This window comes from Corapipo altera, unplaced genomic scaffold (genome assembly GCF_003945725.1).
Source record: "Corapipo altera isolate COAL_440 unplaced genomic scaffold, ASM394572v1 161, whole genome shotgun sequence".
NCBI classification, from domain to species: Eukaryota; Metazoa; Chordata; class Aves; order Passeriformes; family Pipridae; genus Corapipo; species Corapipo altera.
The window spans coordinates 1,297,300-1,321,283 of NW_020884979.1; the positions used below are offsets into that span (position 1 = coordinate 1,297,300).

A 23,984-nucleotide genomic window follows, 5' to 3' on the forward strand; every position below is an offset into this window, starting at 1 on the left:
GCTGTTGCAGTGTAGCAGATCTGGTTGGTGTGAGCCCTTGGAGAGCAGGTGGGATGCCTTTCTCCTATATTTAATAAGGAAAGATTACCTTGGACTGAAACATTTCAAGAACTGTTCGTAAACCTGCAAAAGGAGGTTGCTTTGACAAGGGAAACCTTGGCAGTAAAAGTTGTACTCGATGGTCTTAGAGGTCTTTTCCATCCCAAATGATTCTAAAGGGGTCCAGGCAGCTCCATGTAATGCTGCTGGCCAGAGTAGAGCTCATTTCTGCTGTCTTCAAATTCCCTGTGGATTGCAGGGAAGCAGATCAGCTGTGGGACCTCTGGGGATTTGGCAGGCAACAAGTGGGGGAGCAGACACTTTTTTTCTTGTCTGGAAAACTGTGTCCTGAATACTTGGTGTTGGTGGGGTGGCAGGAGGATTTTGTCTGTGGTCTTTGTTGGAGGAGGTTCATGTTTTGGGCGAGACATGGGAGATCATGTTCCTTGGTCTCCCATGTTGTATCTCAAAGAATGAAACAGGCTTTTGTCAAATGAAAACTCCTCTCTTTGGGCATTAATGAGGAACTTCAGCCCCCAAATGCTAACATTTTGAGTGTGGGGTTTATGTACAAACTGTGAAAGCGTTTTAAAATCTTACACGGCAGCTGCCAAATAAATACCACGTCCAGTTGTCCTTAGGAAATAACAATATGAAGTCTGTGCAGGAGGGAAGAAGAAATAATCCTGATATTAGTGTTAAAAGCATGTGGGTGAATTGATATTTAGGTTTTCATCAAGTCCTGGAAATGGCTGTGGTTTCCATGTGAATTAATGGCTCTAGGTTATAATCTTGTCTAGCTAAGGCTTCTTGAACTGGTACTTGGAAAAGCAGCAGCACCTCTCAGGAAGCTTAAAAATAGAAAACATCCTGTGTTTCATTTCAACACATCTGATTATTTTTTATTTCTTCCATGTATGTCCTTGGTGCATTTTAAGGTGTGTACAGAAAATAGGTGGAAGAGTGCTCAGCAAACACCTACTTTGGAGACAAGTGAAGGTGACTAATGGGAAATAATTTGTCAGTCTTAGCCACTCACTTCCCTTTGTATTCCCGTTGTTATCCGTTGTTATCCTGGCTGTTTAGATGGCCCCATGAAGCCTGGCACTGCCTTTAATTGCCTGCTAACACTGCCAGTCAGTGACACACAGCAACTTGTAAGAGAAAAAAGTGGCCTTAGTGATCCTTAGGTGCTCTTGGCAAGTGGAGTGAGGTGGAAATGGATCTTTGGCTGCCCATCAGCTGGCACAGCAGGAGGGGTGGGCATCTGGGATCTTTTTGGTTGGAAAATCTGCCTTCAGGAGTGTCACTGTCATGGACTTGGTTCTGGACACAACCACTGCTAAGATGGTTGTTCCCGTGCATTGTGACCATCACAGCAAATGGGGGTTTTATTGCAGAATGAACAGCAGAAGAGTAAAACACTGATTGTTACAATAAAGTCAAACCAGCCATAACCTTGTTCCCAAACGTTTTTAAAGCTGGTAATAAAAAACTGAAAGGGAAGATAGGTGTGATTTTTAAGACCAGAAATTGAAAACAAAGAGTGCTACCTGCTGGTGAGATGAGTTCTGTACTTTACATCCCTTTGGTACTTTTGACTCATAGGATAATCCAGGTTATAGATTAGTTGGGAAATGCTGGGGCTGCCTTCTCCCTGAGTCATGACATGGGTGTGCCCTCCACAGGGGCTGGAGTATCCCAGAAGCAGGGCAGGGGGTGCTCTGCGGGCTCAAGCTCCCAGTTGGAATTTCAGCAAGTAACTTCTTGTTAATGCATCTCCTGTTTTATGGAGAGAAAATACTGTGGGATATAAGTGATTTGGAGTAATGAGGGAGCTGAGTCCCTCTTGTATTTATTTTTAAACTGCTCATCTACTGCGAGGTATTGTGTGCCTGATTCTTTTTTATGGATTACTTTGGGGAAAGTTTGATTTATTGTCTATAAAGTATCATCTTAATTCGAGCCTGTGTTTTGCTGGCTTGGGGAAAATGAATGCCAATTCCTCAGCTCCTGGAGAATGCTTTCTCTGGTTCAGTCAAACTTCCTGCCATAGCTTTCCCAAGCAGGCAAGCTGTGCTTGAGGAATGACACGCTCTTGCTGAGTTTGGAACAGCCTGTCAGGATAAGCCAAAGAATGGCATTAAACTTGAAAGCTGCTTTAAACAAATAATTTCTTTATAAGTATCTGCAGAGTCCAAGCACCAACAGAAGCGTGGGTGGTGATTTCTGCTCCCTGCAGTCCTGTATTATTTTTTTCCTCCCACTCTCATACCCGAGAGATAACTTTGCTCCAAGGCTGGATGGGCAGGGATGGTTGCTTTGTACCTGGAGCTTCCTTGATACCCCAGTCCCCAACCAGCTGAAAATATTCTGTCTCTGGTGGGAAGGATCAAGGTTCCCTCCTTTTCCCTGACTTTACCTGGGTCCATTCTGCATTGCTGTTTTCCTGGGGAAACTGAGGATTTTGGAGCATCCTGGACTAAGAAGGAGCTGTGTTGTGCTCAGCCAGTACCAGTTTTCTTAGGGTTTTTTTGCAATAAGGATTGAAAGAAGTAAGAAATATGTCATATCTCATCCCAGCACACTGTAACAAGGGCAGATTATACCCAAACCAGCCATGCTCCTCCATCCCAGTGTTAATCTCACTGGTTATCCCAAACTCTTGATGCGTGAAAGATGCCTTTCAGGATTCACCATGAAACGAGCAGGAGCTCAAATATCTGAACTCTTGGAAGGTTTTTCTGTTGGTTTTTTTTTTTTTTCTTTTCTACCTGCAAGAAACCCCAAACATGCTGCTGAAGCTGAGGCAGAAGCAGCAGTTGTGCCCCTGCAGCCTCTGTGCACAGGATGGTGTCGGAGGAGAGGAGCCGTGAAGGACGGACCCGATGTCTGGTGGCTCGACCAGACTGTACAGCTTGGGTCTCGGGGTTGAAATGGTTTGTTTTCCATGTCTGGACTTCAAGAGCAGCTGGGCACAAGCTGGCTTCTGGGTTAGTGCAGTGCTTGAGTGATTATTTGTTGTTTTGAGTTAAGTTTGTGAAGTATGGATCTGATCTTCTGTAGAAGCAGCAGCCGTGAGCTGTGACAAGCACTCACCTGGTGTGGTGGGGAGGGGAGGACTCCCTGGGCTTCTACAGATCCTTAAAATTACACAAAGTGTTCAACTGGGTCATTAAGGATCTAGAAGGAAATTAGAGATGCTGAACTTGCCTCCTGGTTTGTTGATGGGAACTTAACTTTTGTGTTCTCTCCCAAGTGCATCTGCTGGAGGGGTCTTAAGGGAAAGGATGCAAGTGAGAGGTGACTCAGAGGAGGGTTTTTTTGTCTGTGAAAATACATAATTCCTGGGCAAGGATCATCTTTGAGCCTGGTATGAGACCCCAGGAAAATAGCCAAGGATGAGCAAGCAAGAGGTGCATTTATATGTGTGTTTATGTGCTAAAAATCAACTAATTAGGACTTCCAGAATAGCTGACAGGTTGGTGTGGCTTACCAGGGACGTTAGGAATGCACATCTCACGGGGAGACTGACTTGCCTGTTGGAGGCGGGGGAGATAGATGAGAGCAAAGTCCCTTGTTCCTTGAACAAAACAGTCCTGCACTGAAACACAAACCTGAGGCTGTTGTCCCCTGAGAAATCTCAGGCAGCTCATTGTTTGCTTGCAGATTACATTTTAAATTCAGAGGGGAAATACTCATACAAAAATCAGGAGCTGGGTTACAGCTCTGAAGGGGAAAACTTGCTCCAGCATTTTCTGTGCCACAACATGGCATATCACAAGCATGGTGAACAGGCTCTTCAGTCTTCATAATTAGCCCTTTTGTTCATCTGCTGGCAAGAACGAGTCCATGTTATATATTAAGCAGTGGGAAAGAAGCAGATCGTGAGTGAATGTTACCCAAATAGTGTGAAAAATCTGACAAGGATATCAAGACTGGAAGCAATTGAAAAGGTTTTTCCATCAGTGGAAAGCTGCTGGCATCCCAGAGGAAATCATGATGGTTTCTAATTGATCTCAACTGTGTTCTTGGCCCAATATAATCATTCTTCTCCTGGAAGCTCGTTTTTTAAATGTTTTTTTTTAAAACTGCAATCTATAACCTGCTGGCCATGGATTTTTTTACAAGATAACACGAAGAGCTTAGTAACTGTCTAGATATTTATCAAGTGTGGTAATTAGCTGTCTTTGAGTGAATCTGTGGAAAGTATGTTCTTGTTAATCAATAGAAATATAATAAGCATTTGATTTTAGATTTGGCTAGAGCTGAAAAACAACAACAGCAAGTTACTCTGTGTTTTTTCCTTTACATAATTCATTCCTTCTCCATTAAAACATCCTCCCCAGACTACAATGAGAGAAGTAAATACAGAAAATATGGTTCTGCTGTCAAAAACCCCATTTTCCCCTTTGTGGAAGGCAGTGAGTATAAGTCATTTTGCTTTATTTTGAAACATTTTTATTTTTAGAGTGCTGTGAAAGTACTATCACATGAATAAAAGTGGCAGCCTATATCCTGGCATTGGTGTCAGTCTAGTCTGAAATAACACTTGGAGTGGTGCTACGTGCTTAGGTACTCCATGGCAGGGCTGCTGTTTCTTTTGGGCCCCTGATAGTAATTTAGGTGGTATGAGAAGTTTTAGGAGTAATGGTAGTTAAAGATTACAAGGAAGCTGGTTTGGAAATCATTGCAGGTCCCCGTTGGAGCAGCTGGTGCGGAGCCCTTGGTTGGGGGAGCAAGAGGGGCTTTCAAAATCCAGATCTGTAGGGAAAGGTGAGGTGTTGTGCAGGGTCTCAGGTAAATAAAAAGCATATTCGGGGCAGGTCATGGGGAAAACTCCGGGTTTGTCCAAGCAGAAACAAGCACTGAAGCCCAGGGTGGTCACTGTGCAATCTGGAGTAGCTGTGGTGCATGTCCCAGGGAGGCTTCTGGAAGCAGCCAGGTATCCTCCTGAAATGATTTCTGCATTTCATTGCTGCCTCTCTTGAAGGAAATCCTTTCATCCGCTTCTGGGAGAATGGTGTTTCAGCCCCTGCTTTCCAGTGAAAGGTGGGAAAGCTCTCTTTTGCTGGTTAAACATGCCTATTAGCTCGTGTTTCTGCAGCTCTTCAGCAATAGCCCAGCCAGGGGCTGTTTGTCTAATGAGTGTGTCACTTACAGACAATCCTGAGGTGCCTCTAATGTAGGATGTTGCCTTTTGAGTAGCAGAGTTGTAATAACTAACATTCTTCCCTTCCCCTGGTAGATGTGATTGTCCTCACCCATGCAGTGTTTCCATTGGCTCTCCAGCCTACGCAAACACTGAATTCCTACTGTAACATCATGGAAGAAAAGCCTCTTGGATTTTTTGTGTAATACAGAGAAAGAACACAGGCATCAAGCAACAGACCCTCTTTGTTGGTTTGCTTTTGTCAGCTTTAAAGGACTGTGGAAAAACCACGCAGTTAAGTCCACAGAAAAGAAAATTAACTGTATTGGCAAAAGGAAAATGTATAGAGTAAAACTGTATGCCTTGAACATAAATACCCTTTTTCAGCTTTTGAACTGGCTTATTCCCTCAGGAGCTATTTAAGAGGAATTTTATAGAGGGGTTTAGGTGTGCGGCTTAATTAATGCAGCAGAGGGGACATGGTTGTGCATGACTGGGAGAAAGGGTGAGCATAAAACTGATGGGAACCAATGTGCTTGTGTGTCCAACAGAATCATGGAATCGTTTAGGTTGGAAAAGACCTTCTGAGTCCAGCCATTAACCCAGCACTGCCAAGGCCACCACTAAACCATGCCCCCAGTGGTGCCACATTTACATGGCTTTTAAATCCCTCCAGGGATGGTAACTCCACCACTGCTCTGGGCAGCCTGTTACAGCGCTGGACCACCCTTTGGTGAAAGAATTTTCCCCAATATCTGATCTAAACCTCCCCTGGCACAGCTGGAGGCTGTTCCCTCTCCTCCTGTCCCTTGTTCCCTGGCAGCAGAGCCCGACCTCCCCCCGGCTCCCCCCTCCTGTCAGGGACTTGCAGAGCCAGAAGGTCCCCCCTGAGCCTCCTTTTCTCCAGGCTGAGCCCCCCCAGCTCCCTCAGCCGCTCCTGCTGCTCCAGCCCCTTCCCCAGCTCCGTTCCCTTCCCTGCACACGCTGCAGCCCCTCCGGGTCTCTCCTGTTGAGGGCCCAGAACTGGGCCCAGCCCTCGAGGTCCCTCAGCGGTGCCAGCACAGGGACGGGCACTGCCCTGGGCCTGTGCCCACACCGTGGCTGGCACAGCCCAGGGGCCCTTGGCCTTCTTGCCCCCCTGGGCACCCCGGGCTCGTGTCCAGCCGCTGTCACCAGCACCCCCAGGGCCTTTCCCAGCTTTGCAGCCCCTCTGCCCCAGCCTGGAGCTGCAGGGGTTGGTGTGACCCAAGGGCAGGACCCGGCACTGGGCCTTGTCCCTCAGCCCAGGGATCCAGCCTGTCCAGCTCCCCCTGCAGAGCCTTCCTGCCCCGCAGCACATCAACACTCCCACCCAACTTGGTGTTGCCTGCACACTCACTGAGGGTGCACTCGATCCCCTCATCCAGATCACCAATAAAGGTGATAAACAGGACTGGCCCGGTGCCGGGGAGCCCCACTAGTGACTGGCTGCCTGCTGGATTTAACCCCAGTCCCCAACACTGTCTTCCAGGGTGTGCTGGTACAGTGACATGAAAAAAGGCAACAGGAAAAGTGACAGAGTTTTGTACTGCATTTTCATATAAATGTCTCTCCCCACTCTCCCAGACGTGCATAAACCAAGGTTGTAAATTTGCTTCTCGTCAGACGTGATTGTGTTGGAGGAGGCTGACATGACAGAGGGAATAACAACCCCATTTCTGTGGTGCTGTAAGCACTTTGTTCAGCAAATAATTAAATCCTCAGAGCTCAGAAGCTTGAGGACAGACCTGGTAGCTTCTGCAGCTGGCCTGGGGGTTTGGGTGCAATTACACCCATGGGTCAGTCATGGTCCACATCACCTTCCCCTTTGCCCACCTCATGTTACATTTGTGGCAAACAAAAATTTTATATTATTAACCTTTTATTTAGTACAGGGACTGATAGTCTGGTTTTTTAAGTGTCATTTGGCTTTTTTAATAACTTTTATCTATGTACATTCAGGCTCATATGTATGTTATTACAAGAGCATGAAGTGACAGGACAAGGGGGAATGGTTTCCAAATGACAGAGTAGGTTTAGTTTAGATATTGGGAAGGAACTCTTGGCTGTGAGGATGGTGAGGCCCTGGCACAAGTTGCCCAGAGAAGCTGTGGCTGCCCCTGGATCCCTGGAAGTGTCCAAAGCCAGGTTGGATGGGACTTGGAGCAACCTGGGCTGGTGGGAGGTGTCCCTGCCCATGGCAGGGGGTGGAATGAGATGGGCTTTAAGGTCCCTTCTCTGCCCAAACCATTCTGTGTTTCTATGATTATTTATTTCATATTACATAAATATTTATTATAATTATTTAGAAATATGTTTAGATCTATAAAATGTCACTTACTAACTCATCTTTTGCAGTTCATCTACACGAGGATCCATTCATTTTAACTCTGCTCTGAAACTCGTGTGCTTTCCCAGTAGTAGTGTCCAGTTGCAGGAGGTGCCATTAAGACATACTTTCACTTGCTATTTTTAACCCATGTCCTTTTTTCAGCTTTCCATGAGCACATGTAGAATGTCAGGCTGTCAGGGATCTGTCTTACAACACTATTTCCTGGCAGGGGAAAAGGAGGTGTTCCTGAGAAATTACTTTATTATGACACATGGATATAAGCTCAGCTCAAGTCACCATCCAGATGGATGGTCAGGGGTGAGCTCTGACCAGATAACATGTCTGTAACAAAATAATCACATTTATCAAATGAATCCTACATCTAAATGTGCCAGTATTTACTGGATTTATAACCACAGCTTGGAGGAAGACAAAATTCAGAAGATTGAAGTCTGAAAAAATGTATGAATATGCAGTTTTCACTGTTACCAGACACATGAAACATTGAGAAGGTGCTTTCTGACTGGAATTTTCACAAGTGCAAAAAGCCTTCCGACAATTGGCTTGACCTTTGAAATAGAGGTGACACAGGAGTTGTAGCTGCTTTGGGTCACAAAGGGCAAGGGGGTCACCCTGGTGGGATGAATAATTCCATTTTTTGCAGCTTAACATGAACCTTTCTCCTCTTTCAAAAGCAGGTGACGCAGCAGGCACGGGAAAGGTTTTATTTTGCTTTTTCTATCTTTTTCCTAATTTAAATTGAAATGAGGATGTGATAATTACCATAATCAGGGGCAGAAAATGCACGGGACGTAGCTATGTGGAGGGATTTTATTGTTCATAGCACCAAAAATCAGCCTGTGCTCTCCTGAGGCCGTGCATTTTACTTTCTAATCTTCTCATACAGAAAAAACAACACTTATTTTTAAGCTTTAAGAGCTTTTTCTAAGTATCTTTGTTTTTTTCCTTTCAGACCTGGGCCTGGACCAGTTCATAGTGAAACGCTACGATGGGAAGGTGAGCGCATCAAACTACTAAGTGTGTTTTATTCAGTGGCTTTTTTTAACCTGGAATCCTTTAGTTATTACCTGTGTGAAGGGTGTAAATTAAATGAAGTGTTTGAAGTGTTCTCTTATGAGCTTTTTGTTGTTAAATACCAATGCAGTGTTTTTGCTGTAATGACAGAAAGATTGTTTTTATAAAGGGCTCTTTTTTTAATGTTTACAGTCAAAATGTTACCTCTTCTTGTATTCTGGTGGGCCAGGAAATCATAGGTTGTAATCCCATTTCCTTGCTGCTTCTTTCTGACTGTGTGAGAGCCCCACAAGTTACACTATTTCAAGAGAAACTCACTTAACCTTTCCCTTCCAGACTCACCTCCAGATTCCTAAAGGAAGGAGATGCTCTTGTGTTTTTATTTGCATCCCAATCATGTATTCCCCCCCCATCAAGCAGCTTCATTTTGTTCCCTTTTCAGCCCCAGGTCCTTCCTGCAGCAATGCATGACTGCTCTGGGTGTTTGTGCTGTCGTGATACGTGTTGGTAAAATGTTAAGCAAGTTCTGATCTAGTTTTGTGTCCCTGTGAAAGCATCCTGCCTGTTATTGGGGATATCAGAGACCTCATTATCTGCCCTGTAAATCCCACTGCTGTGGTAAAGGCCACTCTGGCCCTAGGACTGGCAGCTCAGATTGACCTCTTGATGCAGATAACTGTAGGTTAATTTTCCATCCTTTGGGCTCATAATGGTCCTCCAGATTTCAGCTGGAGTATTTTCATTTAATCTGCATTGTCTGAAAATCTTCTGTTTCTCCAAAGGGGCGTCAGCACCTGATCCCCTCATTGCTGCAGGATGCACCTGACACAGAGTGTCAGGCATTTCCAGAAAGCCTCATCACTGGAGAAAAAAAAAGGCATTTAAAGCTTTATATTAACATGAATGTTCAGCGTGGGCTGAACATGTGAAATTGCCTGTTTTGTGTTTAGCAGGGCCAGGTAATGATGGAATGTGATCAGACACCTGGGGTCCCTGTCAGCGCTGCTTACGAGTGTGCTGGTTACCCAGGCAGCAGAGCGAGGCTCTGCTTGAAAACAGACAACTGGGAGGTGTGTTTTGGCAGTTAGTTTTGATACATAAAGCTCCAAAGCGTGTGGTGAACACTTGTTTTCTTTTCCCCCTGCCACAAACACAATGCCTGCTTTTTGTGATTAAGACACCAACCCAGCCAAAAAAAAAGGACGTGTGTTCTTTGCAAAATACCCAGCGTTCCTCCCTCTGATTTATGACAGTCTGTTTTGCGTGTGCTCACTTTCATCACTTTATCTTGTCAAGCTTTCACCCTCATCCGAGGCTTTACATAAACAGGGTTTGTTTGTAGGGAAGAAGTGCTGAATCCCACGTGATTTTGGTTGTCATTCCTCTGTTCCCGAGCACTCCACAGTTGATTCCCAGCACGTTGGATAAAAGATCCAAAGGCAGTCCCTTTGAACTCAACTTCCTGGTCCTTTGCCCCTCAACAGCAGCGGCTCTGACCTGTAGCAGACTGAGAACAGCTCTTTATACACCTTACAGGTGTCGCTGCTGCTCTTGGGTGTCTCTGTGCTGGGCTTTGGAAAGCCTGAAAGTGAGGCAGCAGATTAGGGGACTGCAGTGCACTTTCTTTTATTATTATCTTCTCCTGAGACCTATTTTTTCCACAGTCTAATTGGACTCTAGAAGCAGTGTGCTCTGAAAATGAAGAAATAGGGGTTCTTGTTTGCTTGGCTGTGCTTAAAGACACCTTGGGACTGGCTAAGTCTGGCCATGGCTGTTAGGACAGTGCTAATGTCCAGGTGAGGGGATAATTTGTGGAGAGCATAAAAAGAATTGTCCTTGGCTCTCCCTCAGTAATGAAAGAAGTTGACAGTAGATTGATCTCTGACTGCACCTTGCCCTCATTTTGTTGCTTGCTTTGGGTTTCAGTTTAAAAGAATAACCCTGCCTTTCCCCAACCAGGCCCAGCTGCGGTGCTGCAGAGCTGACCTCGCTCACTGCAGTCTCACTTGCACAGTGGCTCCCCAGGGCAGCTCTTCCTCCGGGCCTCTTTCCAGCCACATCTTCCTCTTGGGTTATCAAAGCCAGCCTCTGCCTGGAGGGGGTTTGTCTTTGTGCCTTGGTGCAGCTGCTGAGCTCAGGCAGAAGGGTAAGAGGGCCATCCTTGTTCCCCTGAGCATCCTTACAGATGTCACACAGAGGTAATGAGGGTTGTGGTACTCAAAATAGGCCTGTGCACTGGAAATTTCTTCTCCTCTTTTAAGGAGAAAGGAGTCTGTGAAGCTGTGCTGATGAAAAGTACTGACAATCCACAGGCAAGATCCTGGCTGAAGAGTAGTAGAGAGGAATGATTTTAGTTCCAAGCAAAGATGTATACTCAGGATTGAGTGCATGTGATAATTTAGAAGGAAATTCAGTTAAAAGACTAGAGCCAGCTGTGCAGTCAGTGGCATTTTAATTATAAGCTACAGGACAGTGTTTAAAGCATCTATGTGAATTTTGAGCGTGTGTGTTTGAGATCTAAATCCTGCATCATTAGTGAGCTGATGTATGAGCTGCTCCTTTCACAGAACCCGTTATGTTTACATGACACTACCATCAAAACAACTATGAGGTGATCAGGACTGGTCTTGCCAAAGGATTTTGGGGAGGGATGTGCCTCTGTTGCAATTGTGGCTGTCAGGTTTCTGAGCCAGCTTGCTGGGCACATGACTGAAAATACCTGGGGTTTTTTCCCCCCTCTTCCCACCGCTCCCTCTCCCTAGTGATAATTTATAGAGTTGCTGGAGAGGGAGGTAAATGTTAATGCCTTATTAGTGGCAACAGTGCTCCTGTAATTTGAGCTTAAATGCTTTTTCTTCACTCATGCAAGACCAAAAACCCTGGAGACACTCATCCAGCAAAAACCTGTGGTCAGATCTGTGTGCCAACACGAACTCCTGCCTTTCTTTGACCTGCTGCTGGGCTGAGTGTGTAGGGAGGCAACTTGTGGCTCCATTTTTGTCTAAGTGTGATGGTTTCTCCCCTAGGGAAGCAGAGGGAGTGAGGCATTGATTACTGTTCATTCAGAGTAGAAAAAAAAATATTAATCAGCCTGCAAACATTTCATATTGAGCCTGGGCAGAAGGCTGATGTGAGAATAGACACAGTCTCAGGGTGCTGTGGTGTGAAGGTGCCCAGACCATGATTCTTTGTCTGCTCCATTTCCAATGTGTCCCTTTCCTCCTCTCACACTTTGGCAGTGGGAAAGCAAGTGCTTTTTTAACCCATCTGCAGGAGAAATGTCTCATGTTTTAGTGATGAATAAGCTCTCACTAAGTAGCATATAATTCCTAGCACATAGAACCTGGCATAAGCTCCATTAATGTTACATAAGTTGCAATGCAGATTTTGTTTAAATAAAATTTTCTTTTTTTTGTGCCCTGTTTATTGATGGATTTTTATTTTTTTTTGGCTTATGCATTAATGATTGACAAGCTTAATCTCTCAAAGACATAAAGAAGCAGTGCTGTTAATGTTTTCCCTCTTAATTGTGAGCTCCATATCAGAGCAAAATGCCATCCTGTCACCATCCTGGTGAGCCAGTGCAGGGGAATTCCCAGATGTCCCACAGCTGAGCTTCCAGCAGTGCATCCTGGTGGAAAGGGGAAGGTGAGATGAGGTGCTTTTAAGAGACCTCTAGCCTATGTAGGAAATAAAATCCTGACCCTGGATGGCATATTAGTTTAATTAGGATACGCTTGACTTGACTCTTTTTTTTTTTTTTTTTTATTCTCCTGTGGGGAAAATTCCTTGCTATGGCTCAATAAGAGCAAAAGCCTTGGAGCCACCAGCAACAGCTTCCCCTCCTGCAGTAAGTAATTAGAGAGGCTTTCAGTGCCCTCTAATTAAATTTATGACTTAAGCATTTCCTGCCAGCACTTGTATTTACATCTCTAGATGTTTGGGGATGCCATAGAGCAACCCAGAGCGAAAGCAAGGTGAAGGACAAGGAAAATACTTCAGGTGGTTTCTCTAAAGGCCAGTGACACACCTGGAATTCTCTTCCACTGTCCAATGCAGGGTCATATCATGAACCAGTACAATGAGTAGCTTCAGCTGCCCTGAGCTGAAGGTGTGTGTCCATTAAAGAGCAGTGTCTGGGAGTCAGCTCAGGAGACAGATTTCTTTCCAGATGATTTAAAGAGAGTCTGAGGAGCGTGAAAAAATGTACTTGGGGAGGATCCCTGTGGAGAGGACTGGAGGTAGAAAGACCATCCTTTTCTAGTGGATTGAAGGATCTTGCTGTCAGGTTTGAAAAAAGGGCCAGAAAGGAGCCTTTGTTTATTAGCCTGAATTTCTGGGTCCTTAGTTCTGTGGATGAACTTAGGCTGGACATAAGCTGCCATAGACCCAAGCTTGCAGCAAGTGAGACAAGCTCAAAGTCCTGCTGTCATTCAGGAGCCAAACACTGGATCAGAGCTCTGAGCTCCTGTGATGTTTAAGTGCCTCTGAAACCTTAATTCCAAAGGCTGCAACTCTAAATGTTCGCAGTTCAGTAAATAGCAGCACAAAGTGCAGATGCACTTGGTTTACTGAGCCCATTAGCTGAGAAGGACAGTCAGTATGTTCTCTAACTTAAATACAATGAAAACAGGCGAGGAGTCCTCTAAATCCAGCTCTGTGAGGTCTTGCCAGTGTCTACTGTGACATGAATGTGTCCCCAGTGTCTGCAGTTGGAGCTGTTGAGTCTGGGTTGTGGCTTGCTTGGAAATGCCTGGAAGTGTTCAGCTGTCCTGATCCATAAGCCATGTCAAATGTCACTGTCCAGTTTCAGATCTCCTGCCTTTAAATTCCTTCACCCTCTGATCTCAGCACAGGTAGTGTTTGCACAATAACCAGGAGGTATCTTCTCACATGGGTAACAACCTCACGCTCGGCTGTGTGAACGTTCCCTGCCCTCCCCAAAGGTGTCCTGGGGAACTGGTGGGAGACAATCCTTGCCTGTGACTTAGTGAAGCAAGCAGAGACGTGGTGTATTGCAGATAATCAGCAAAGCTGAGCTGAGGAGATTCTTCTCCTTGGCTTTCTTGGCTGACACCACTGCCCACGTTGGTGGGTTTCTCTGCTTGTTGGCTTTCTCCTCCCAGCCACCCTCGACCCTCCCTTCTGCTTTGGTTAGTTCCTCTGTTTCCCAGTTTGCTGGGACCTGTGGGGACACTGAACTGTGCAAATTCTTCTCTTGGCTTGTTTTCCATAGCCTCAAATTTCATCAAAGGAAGTGCTTAATTGCTCCTAACACAGGTAAATGTACCGTGTACAAACATCCCTGTGAGCGCTTGGGTTGCTTTAGGTACAGAACACACTTCATCCTTTCCTACCTCCTCTGCCAAATGTTTGTGGTGTATTTTGGATTTGACAAAGCTCTACTTACTGTTACCTTTCTGTACCCCTAATTTTGTTGCTTGTTTCCACAGGGCAAATACTAAAAATCTCTGCTTGTTCTTTGTCCTCTTTTATTCTGGTTTCAGGGTACCCAGCGGGTGTTTCTTCCAGCTACTAATATCTCTGAGACTTGTGTCTTTATTCTAATTCTGACTTGTGGTTGGTTTTGGTGTAACCAAGCATTCCCTCATTTTCTTCCCTTTTCTAACCCTCTCCCCTTCCACCAGGATTTCTGGCAGGTACAAAGCAGACACAGCATGTGCTTTAATTAGTTTGTGCTTCAGACCTCATAATATGCACTTTTCATGTCAAAGGGACAGTGTACGCTCACCCCTTCTCCCTGGTCCTGTAATAAATAATCCTGAATCCTCTCCTTCATCCTCAGCCTGAAGGATTTATTTCAGAACATCTGAATTTGGCTTGAGGAGAGCACAGTCCTCAGGGTATCCATTAAAACATGGCTGTGTTAACAGGATTATGTTGGAGCAAAGCTCAGATGTGTCTCCCTGCCCTCCTGTTTTCACAGTGTCTTTTGAGGCTTCTGACTTATTTTGCAGCTTGATGAGACTGTGATAGAGCTGGTTCTGCTGGTAAATGGCCTTTTCCCCTTGAGGCCACAAAGTTAGTTTGATTCTGTGAGAAGGAACAGGCATCTCTCTGGCCAAATGCTTTGGGGAAACATCATCTGTTTGAAGGTGTGTAAATTTGGGGAAGGTTACATTTGCAAACTTGAGTTTTTCCAAGTCACAGACCTATGTAGCATGAACTGTATTAAAGAATATTTGAGGAAGAAAGTGTTTAGGTATTATAGTTCATAAGATGGTTTGTAGGAAAAATAACTAGTAAGCAGAGGGGAGTTCATTCAATATTAGTAATTAAAGAGGAAAATATACTCTAGACACTTCCAGTTTGCCTTATAGCTTTGTGACCTTAATGAAATCCACAGGGGAAATTAGGGGAAAAATAAACAACTTGGTGTTATGCCCTCAGTGGGTGTATGCAGTCTTTTAATCAAAAAGTGGTTTCTGGGATCATTTTTGGCTCTAATTTCTTTGATAGCTTTGCTGGTGTTGGATTAATGCCTAATACTTAAGGGACACAAAACTGAGCTCTGAGAACTCTGCCCTTGGTAACATGGAGTTAGTAGGGACAAGGGGGATGGCTGGAGCAGGGTGGGAGGGAATGTTTTAGGAGATGCTTGACCTCAGTGACTACAGAAGGGGGGAAGGTCTGGATGGGAGAAGCAGGTGAAGAAAGGAGGAGTGAGAGAGGGAAAAGGGAATGGCAGGATTTTTAGCTGAGCCTTAGTTTGGTTCCTTAAGCTGTTTGCAGCAGTGATGACAATCTCCAATTACATGTGGTTTTTCCCCCAAACCCCTTCTTAATTCCATGGGTGATCTGTACCAAGTGTATGGCCCCAACCTCATCAACTGAGCCCATGTTTAATCCTGACTTTTTATACAGAATTATTATTTTCCCGGTGTCCTTTCACCCCGGGGGTTTCTGTCTGGGAGAAAGAGCAGCCTGCATTATCAACATGCTGAGTTCATCTTGGTAATGTGGGCTGAGAGGCAGGAGAGCAATATCCCAATTTCTATCTGGAGACCTAAACAGCCATTTAAATTCCAAGGTGGCAGAAGTCAGCTCATTTTAGAAGCGTGATGTGGGCCATCAAGGACTGAATTTAAATCCTCCCCATCAAATTTCCATGCAAGATGCTGCTGTGGTCCTACAGAGTGTGATTTCATTGCCCTGAGGGGAGCACAAGTGTACACTGTCCCTTTTTCCAAGGCATTTCCTATTTGCTTTTCCAGCAGGGGTTTCTCCCTTGCATGAGTGGCTCTGCTGCCTGCCAAGGGTCGGGAAAGTCTGTGTGGTTGATTTTCTTGGTCGTACAGAATGCTGGCCTTGCATTCCAGGTGCCATTTGTTTGGGAGGTGATGAATATTTCCAGCCTTGCTGGAAGGGTGGGAATGCAGATTTCTCTTTCCAGTCTCAGGAGTCCACCTCTAGAAATAATTGCTGCCCAAGTTTTGATTCTGTCCACGTGTCCAAATTCAAATTTAGAGGGAGAGAATATGCAGGACAACCTCATCCATGTCCAGCTCTGTATTTTTTTGCCTCTGTGTATATATACAGATAAAATAACACCCCAGAATCAAAAGTTTTAAAAAACTCTTGGTTAAAACATACTCTCTAAAGGTCATAACCTGCAGTATTACCTGCCAACAGTAAATTTTAAGCATTTTCCTGTGTCAGCACTCACCCACCACGATTTGCCACGAAGAAGCTGTTTGTGTTTCCCTGTGTTAATGTGCAGACTTCAAAGGAAATAGTCTGGAGCCACTAGGAGTGATACTGTGAGCTGTCCCACAGCAAAAAGAGGTTTATGAGTTTCAGAAAGTCCTTGTGCTGTTTCCATCACAGCCTCAAACACTTTTTTCTTATTAAATGATATATAAAAATGCCAGGGGATGCATCTAAAGTGACTTATTTTGCATCCACGTTATGAAGCTGGCCTTAAAAACTCTTGAATGGCTCCATTTTCCCCCAAGTCCATGTTTCATGGCATAGGGGGACCTCCCCTACCTCTTTTTCCCTTAAAGGGGTTTTGAACAATTGGGCTGAGAGGCTGCATTTTTAAATGTGACTCTGAAACCCTTTGTATTTCTTTATTCCAGTTTTATTTCAGGTTTCTTAACGTGAGGCACCACCACAAGTCATCATGAAATCTCTAAATACATGGCTTGGCTCTTTAATTTGTATCTTAAAAAAAAAAAAGGAGCAAAATTAAAAATCTCCCTGTTTTCAGAGCCTGCAGTTCAGCATTCTGATGCAGATGGGATTTGAAGGCATTAATATTTTTGGTAACCACAACAGGCTGGTTTGCATTGGCATTTCTAAAGGGTTTTTCCTTCTCTGTCTTGTGTGACAAACTAATACAAAGCATCTGCTCTAAAAACCTTAGTCAGCAAGTCCTGGTATGTATTTCCCTGGATTTTCAGCAGCCCTGCTCAGGAAGAAGGTGTAGCAGTCCATGCCTGGTAACCCTGCAGGTTCTGCTGGACGAGGCAAATAGGAATTCTTTCCCTTCTTTGCCTACAGTGAACTGTGAAATAAACCCATTAATAGATGTCTTTTAAATGTTTTCCCTAACTGAAGGTGGGCAGTTGGGACTGAAAGAGAATTGCTTTGCCTCGGGGTGACCTCACTCAGCATTCCTGGGTTTGTATTTGCTTACACAGTGTTGGTCACCTGGAAGTATTTCTGTTCCAAAGGAACAAACTGAGTGTGATGACTGAGTTTGTCAGTGAAAGTCGGTTATGCTTCAGCAAAAATCACTTGCTAATTTACAAAATTGCTTTCTGGTTCTGGAGAAATCCTCACGCCCTTGCATGCATTTGGGTATGTATTTTGTTGTCCTTTTGGAAGGCGTAAGTCACTGTCAAGTGGTCACGTGGGGCTGATAAATTCCTGAAGGTTTGGTTTGTGGAAGCACAGAGGTGATGCTGAAACATGAGGAATAAACCTGCCCAAAGTGTGCTTTCCCTCCAGATCCAAACCCAAAGTGGCAGCTCACAGAGACTGCCCAAGAATGTGTTCTTCCCAAAGTGGCAAATCAAGTGCTGCTCATTAAGTAGTTTCTGAAATGCCAGATGAGGTGGATTTGCCAGGATTGAGCAGATCAGGCTTTTCTAGACTGTGCTAGGGATGGGAACACCAGCACTGTGTGTCTGTCTCTGCCCTGCAGAGGAGGGATCCCTTCCTGTGCAAACCCACACCTTTTGGGTTCAGATTTCCCTGGTTAAATATTACCACATTTCGCTTTTCACTCAGCCCTGGGGAAACAATTTTAAAATCAAAAATAAAGGTAGTGTTTGGCCAGGAATGGAAGAACTGGTGGGGTTTTTATCCACAAATCCTTTGTTTCTTGGGAGCTGTACCATGTACTTGGCTCAAGGGAGGCTCCAGCCCCCCAGATCAGTTCTGGGGTGGAATATGTGAAGTGTGTGATGTATCTCTGGGTGCTTTGCAGGCAGCCTGAACACAAGACAGCTCTGGGGAGTTGCCTGCATGCAACACTCCATTTATTCCTCTGGCACATGGGTTTGGGGGAGCTTGGTCACTGCACTGATCTGTTCAACCCACGTTCTGCTGCTGGGCTTGGAGCCTGAGTTTCAAAGGGCAAACCAAGCTTTACATTTTGATATTACATTGATTTTTTTTTTATTTTTTTTAACCTGTTGTCCATGTCTGGTATTGTAAGATAACCTGCCTTGAACGCCTGTCAAGTGTTTCGTTCCACTGAGACTGGACTGGTGGCTTTTCACTGAACTCTTACACGTGCTTGTGCCAAAAGCAATGGGATATTTGAATTTGTTTCTCTTTTTACATGTTGATTTGGGTGTTTGCTCACCTGTGTGCTTGTTAAATATGAATCTACTGCTTGATTAAAAAATACATCATAATTGGAAACTGTTTCCTGTGGCTTGCTCACTTGTGAATGCTTGGGTCTGGATGTGTTTTGGACGTGCTGGATGATCTTAACCAATTACTCTGGGTTTGGGAATGGATTTAACATAGAAAAAAGTGCTGAATGGAAGAAGAGATTTGACTGTTTTAACAGAGCCCTTGGAGAATCACCTTGTGTTCAGATGCAGAAGGGTGTGGGTAACTAAACTGTGAACATTACTCATCTCTAGAAAAGGATGAAGGTTTGGAAAGGGATTTTTCCTGAGGAGTTCTGAACCTTTCTGGCTAAAAGGGACAATGCTGGAAGGAAAGTGGGATGTGCAAAAGAATCTCAAGGCCCATACACAGTGATTTTAGGTGTTAGTGAGGACTGACTTGGGGTCAGTCACCTTGGACTTTGACGGATCACAGCAGTGGTTTGTGCAGGAGGTAGATTGATTGATTTTTCTTATTTTTCCTGGAGGTTCTATATAATTCTGTGGAATATAATGTTTCATGGTGGGGGGCAACCCCTGGGAAGGATGTTTTCAGCCTTTCCCATAGTGGAGTGGGCTTCCCACAAATTTCATGGAAAGCAATCAAACACAGCTTCTCAGTGAGCCAGAGGAAAACAAATGGGGGAACAGGGAACTTTTTAAAACTTGTGTCCCAGTGCTGGGAGCCTGAAAATGTTATTGATCAGGTCAGCTGTTATTTTCTCTTATTAAGATCAATGGGAGAAATTCCCTTTTCCATGAGCTGCAGGCAGTCACAGCTCATGTCCCCCAGGTGTGTGACGAGTAGATGCTTAATATAAATAAATAACATTTTGTACTTTGTTTGCTCAAAGTAAGATGCAAATGGGTAAATGCTTGTCCCTCCCATCTGTCTTTATATTTCAGGGAGCAACTAACTTAATATGCTGTTTTATTGTCAGTCTGTGGATGTGCTTTTCTCTTACGAGGAATATTTTGAGAGGGGCAGTCAGAGGGAGAGGCAATAAATCACACGAACAGGGGAGATGCAATTGCAGGAAACTGCTTTTTCTCCACAAACCCTCCCTCTGCTCTAGAGGTAAAACCAGGCGTTGTTAATTTGTTCTTCACATCAGCATGGATGGATCCACGTGTTTTGGACCCATCTCAATGGGAAGAGAAGCAAAAACATATTTTGAGTAAATGATAACTTCAGCCTGGTACCCCATAAGTATAAAGAGCCATTGCCTTGCATCACATGAATGCCATTAACATGTTGCCTGCTGTTAGGGATTCGCCTCTTATTAAATTCCTGGCTCTCTCCAGCTGGTAAAGGCAGAATTGCTGGGAAGAATTTTATGTGATCAGTAGAGCTGAACTGTTTTTCCCTGGAAACTGTTATTTTTTTGGTGATCTGTATGATTGTTTTTGTCTCTTTTCTTGTGGTTTCCGAGCCAGATACGGGTTAAATTTTCATCTAAATTATTAGCTGAGCTCATCCCCACTCTGCAGCCACACACAATGGTGAGTTCTCTCAAAAAAAACAAAAAACAAAAACCTGAGGTGGATGAGAGACATCAGCTGCAGACAGTGGGGCTGACCCTTGCTGGGATATCTCCGTAGGCTTCCAGCCACAGCAACCACCTGGTTGCTTCCCAACTTTCTTGCTCTTGGCAAGCCTAACCGTTCAACTTGATGTGATGTTGTGCCTGCTGGTTTTATTGTTGGTTAACCAGTTTTCTTTCCTTTGCCTTGTATATGATGGGATCTCCGCTAGACAGAGGTAACAGGGGGGACAGTGCTGGAGCTGGATCCTCGTGTGGTGCTGTTTGTCGGTGGTTTTTCCTAAAACTGTTCCTCAGTTCAGCCTTGCTTTCACCATGCCTGTGTGCTTGCATGGCCTGGTTTTCCCTGGAATAACCTCAGCCACCCCTACTCTCCTCGTTAATAATTTAACTCTCCTCCCTGTGTGCGTGTGCCTCCTCCTGCTGTGTTCTTGAAGTGGGTCACCAGTGTGGATTCCCTAACAGTTGGATGGATCCTTTTCAGCCTTTGAAGGTCCTGCTGATCAAAGGGACACAGATTTTTGGCTTAGTAAGATGTTATGAGTTGCTAATTGAAAACTAACTGGAGCGAGAGGGAGGTTGAGATGGGTTTCAGTCCCAATCCTCCTTGTGAGGTTGTACCCACACACCTGACTTGTGTGTTACTGAGAACTACACAGTTTTGATAACTTAAAAAACATCCTTCATATTCACGTCAAATAGTTCTTTCTTGGCTACTGCTGCAGCAGAGTCTAACTAAAAAGCTGTTAGTGAAATATCCTTGCCTTGCTGCATCCTATATTAAAAAATTCTGGTTTTCATAACACTAATCTCAAAGATTCTGATCGTTTTAAGCCAAATGGCTGTAGTTTTATTTATCAGTATGTCACCCTAGGCTAAACCAACTGAGCAATCCTGTGCAATTCTTATCCTTCATTTGAGATAGGGAAGCACTGATCTTTCCAGAGCTTTTCTGTCAGATTTGAAGGCTGGAAAAGGTCCACTGGATGTGAATAGAGATAGTAGGGGTGTGTGTCCATGGAGTGGCTTGTTGGTGGTAAGGCTACAAAGAAAACCTTCCGTTTCTCCATTTAATTGATTGCTTTCTTCTCTCTTTTTGGGATGTGCTTGGGTGAACCAACAGAAGCTGTCCCAGGAGCGGGAGAGGTTTGCTGACGAGGACAGCATATTTTATGCCCTTGGAGAATGTGGACTCATCTCCTTCTCCGACTACATCTTCCTCACCACGGTCCTTTCCAGTAAGTACTGGGGATTTTCCCTGCAATTACTGCAGTTTTCAGTTTTGAAGGTTCACAAGCTTTGCTCTTCTCGTCTCCATGCATTTCCCTAAAAGGCATCTTGGATTGCCTGCAACTCGAGCTGAGGAATTGCTGTTGCTTCATCGGGTTTAGGCTGAGCTTCAGGTGCTTCAGGCAGACGAGCAGATCAATGACTTCTGGAGATTTATTTCTCTTTTTGAAATGTGACAGCTTTTTTTTACTGAGTCATTTGACCTGCTGTTCAGAACTGTAAATGGAGCCGTGTTCTCAGGCTGTGTTCATATGACATCCTTGTGTTTGGATGAACATTGCTTTCCAGCTCTTTGCTGAGCTCACTCCTGCCCCAGACTGCCTTTTCCACCTGTATTTCCCCTTGGGTGAGCTCAGGCTTGTGTGTAATGTAACACAATGAGGAGAGAAGTTCAGCTGTTTACATTTCAACAAGTGTCACAGATACCTTCTGTCTTTTCACCCCGCTGCACTTGACTTGCATTTGTGATATTTCTGTGATCTGCTAATCTGTTCCAGCAAAGTCTTCTGCACTCCGAGTGCTGGCACTTAAAAGTTTGCTTTGTTGGCAAGAACCAGTGAAACTGAAGCCTTTGGTAATGTCAAATGGCACTTCTAGACTTTCTCCACGTGGAAATCAAGCTCAAAACCTCATTTGCACAGCTTCTCTGGCTCCTTGGAAGGTGCTGTCTCATAAACACAAAAGGCCACGGCAATTTTTCAGCCCTGTTAGAAAACGGGAGTAATGGGGGCAGTGTCCAAATGAACTTGAGGCCTTTTATTTTCAGGCTAATCTTTTAAGTATCCATTTCATGATGACTTGATCTGTGGAATTAAAAAGCTGGACCCTTCCCAGTTCCCTGCAGCCCCCTGTGCTGCCTGCCCTGGGCAGGTCAGAAGTCAGCTGGGTTAATCACCCAGGTTTTATCAAAGCAGCAGATGCTTTATTTTGCCTCCCTGTTCTTTCATGCTGTAATATGGAGACATGAGAGGCAGCTCTTATTTACTGAGGATCTATTCCCAGGGAGAAGCAAATGGATGTGGTGGGGGAAGACTTGTATGTGACCTTCATGTTATGAAAACAAACACTGAGAGATGAAGCTGATTCAAGCCAGGGAATTTGTTTTATGACTTTAATCTGCTTTTTTTATTTGACTGAGTCTCAGAACTGGCTCGTAGGACCTTTGCTGTTCCTTTCTTACATTCATCTTGCCTGTACCAAAATGATCTCCAGGTATTCACCTGTGTAGAGGGCTTTTCATTGCAGTCTCCGCAGATGACAATGAGCTCTAAAACCTCTGGTATCACATTGCTGGATGTGGTTTAGAAAACACTCTTGCCCTTGTTTTTATGGCTGTGCTGGTGGTGAACAGCCCCCTAATCAAAATTAATTTCATGTGCTTCCACAGGCAGCAGTAAAGAAAAATTGTTCTTGGTTTGGTGTAATTTCTTTGTTGTGAGAATAAAAAAAAAAGGACCACCTTGTTGGAGGAACAGCCAGCCTTGTTTTGGAGGGCTGTGCAGGAGCAACAGGGGTTTTTTTTTCCTCTTGTTCTTGGGCTTTTAAACATGTTCACAATTACTGGGGAGTTAGTCAGACTAACAGGAGGAGACAGAACTGGGTGGTGTGTGCTTTGAGGAGCCCTGTGAAGGGCAGGCAAGGCAGGAGCTTTCAAAAAGGAAAATTTAAAAAAAAAAAAAAAAAGAGAGAGAGAAAAAAGGCATTCCAGGGCTTTTAGGCTGAGTTTTAGGTATTTTGGGAATTTGCTGAATAGTTACTGAAGATGGAGGAGTGTCTCTGGAGCTACAGTGATTCCCCAGAGGAAGAATTTTGGTTTCATTTGTAAAGCCTTTGCTTTTATAAAGATAAAACTCCCAAACAAACCTTGCCCTGTGGCTAAACAGAAAATTCTCTGTTACACCACGCTGGTTCCAACTCCTAAACATTACCTTGCAGGAATCCAGTAGTTTCTGCCTGTTTTTTTTCCCCCCGGGAAATAAATAAAATATCACGAGGAAAGTAAGTCTTAAACCAGACAATTCAACATTGGTTTTCTCTCTGTGTTTTTTAAATCATTAAGGAGGTATCTGGACAAGAGAGACATCAAACAGATAACACCCACTAATACTGGGAAAGGAAGGTGGCATATTGGGCAGGATGATCAGAAGGGGGAGTGTGAGATCGGGTCTAGGGGTGGGAGGCAGGAGGGAGGGTGATGGAGAGAGATCCAGCGTGGTCTGGTCTGGCTTATTGAACTGCAGGCTGATCAGGGAGAACCTCAGCTAATAAGAAAGCCCAAGGGCTTTGTGTCGTTGTGCTCCTCGGGTGTGGGAGGGTCGTGATTCCCAAAGCTTTTCATTTTTTGCAGCTCCAGCTGAAGCTCACTTCAGTTGTGTCCTCTGGAACAGGGAGGGACAGGAGGAGAGAGGGCTGGAGGCTTCATCTGTGTTGCTCTCAGACAGCTGTTTGCACGTTGCCCAGAGAAGGGAGTCTGACACCACACTGTGTTCACCAGGGATCCCTCTCTCGAGCACTCTCTGCTCTGAGTTTCTGTGAAAATGTATTTTTAAAACAATTAATAAAACAGCTTTTAAGTGCTTCAGAAAGTCAGTCTTCTATTAAAAGCAATGAGAGCTGAGGGGCCTCAAGGAGGCTCCCTGCTTTCTGTTGCTTCAGCTGCTCCTCGTGTTTTGGGGCAGAGATAGACAGATGAGCAAAACTCGGGA

The 23,984-nt window shown here is 44.6% G+C and overlaps 1 protein-coding gene across 5 annotated transcripts in view; it reads left to right on the forward strand.

Moving 5' to 3' along the window:
- The window catches only part of MICU1 (mitochondrial calcium uptake 1), an 86,404-nt gene that overhangs the window by 26,706 nt on the left and 35,714 nt on the right, over positions 1 to 23,984 (forward strand). For 2 of the 5 annotated variants that reach the window (XM_027665651.1, XM_027665652.1), the window contains exons 6-9: positions 8,515 to 8,558; positions 14,225 to 14,236; positions 20,202 to 20,207; positions 21,113 to 21,227. In XM_027665651.1, coding sequence (XP_027521452.1) covers positions 8,515 to 8,558; positions 14,225 to 14,236; positions 20,202 to 20,207; positions 21,113 to 21,227 — 177 coding nt within the window. The remainder of the gene's footprint in view (positions 1 to 8,514; positions 8,559 to 14,224; positions 14,237 to 20,201; positions 20,208 to 21,112; positions 21,228 to 23,984) is intronic. The other 3 variants (XM_027665653.1, XM_027665654.1, XM_027665655.1) reach the window with 3 other exon arrangements.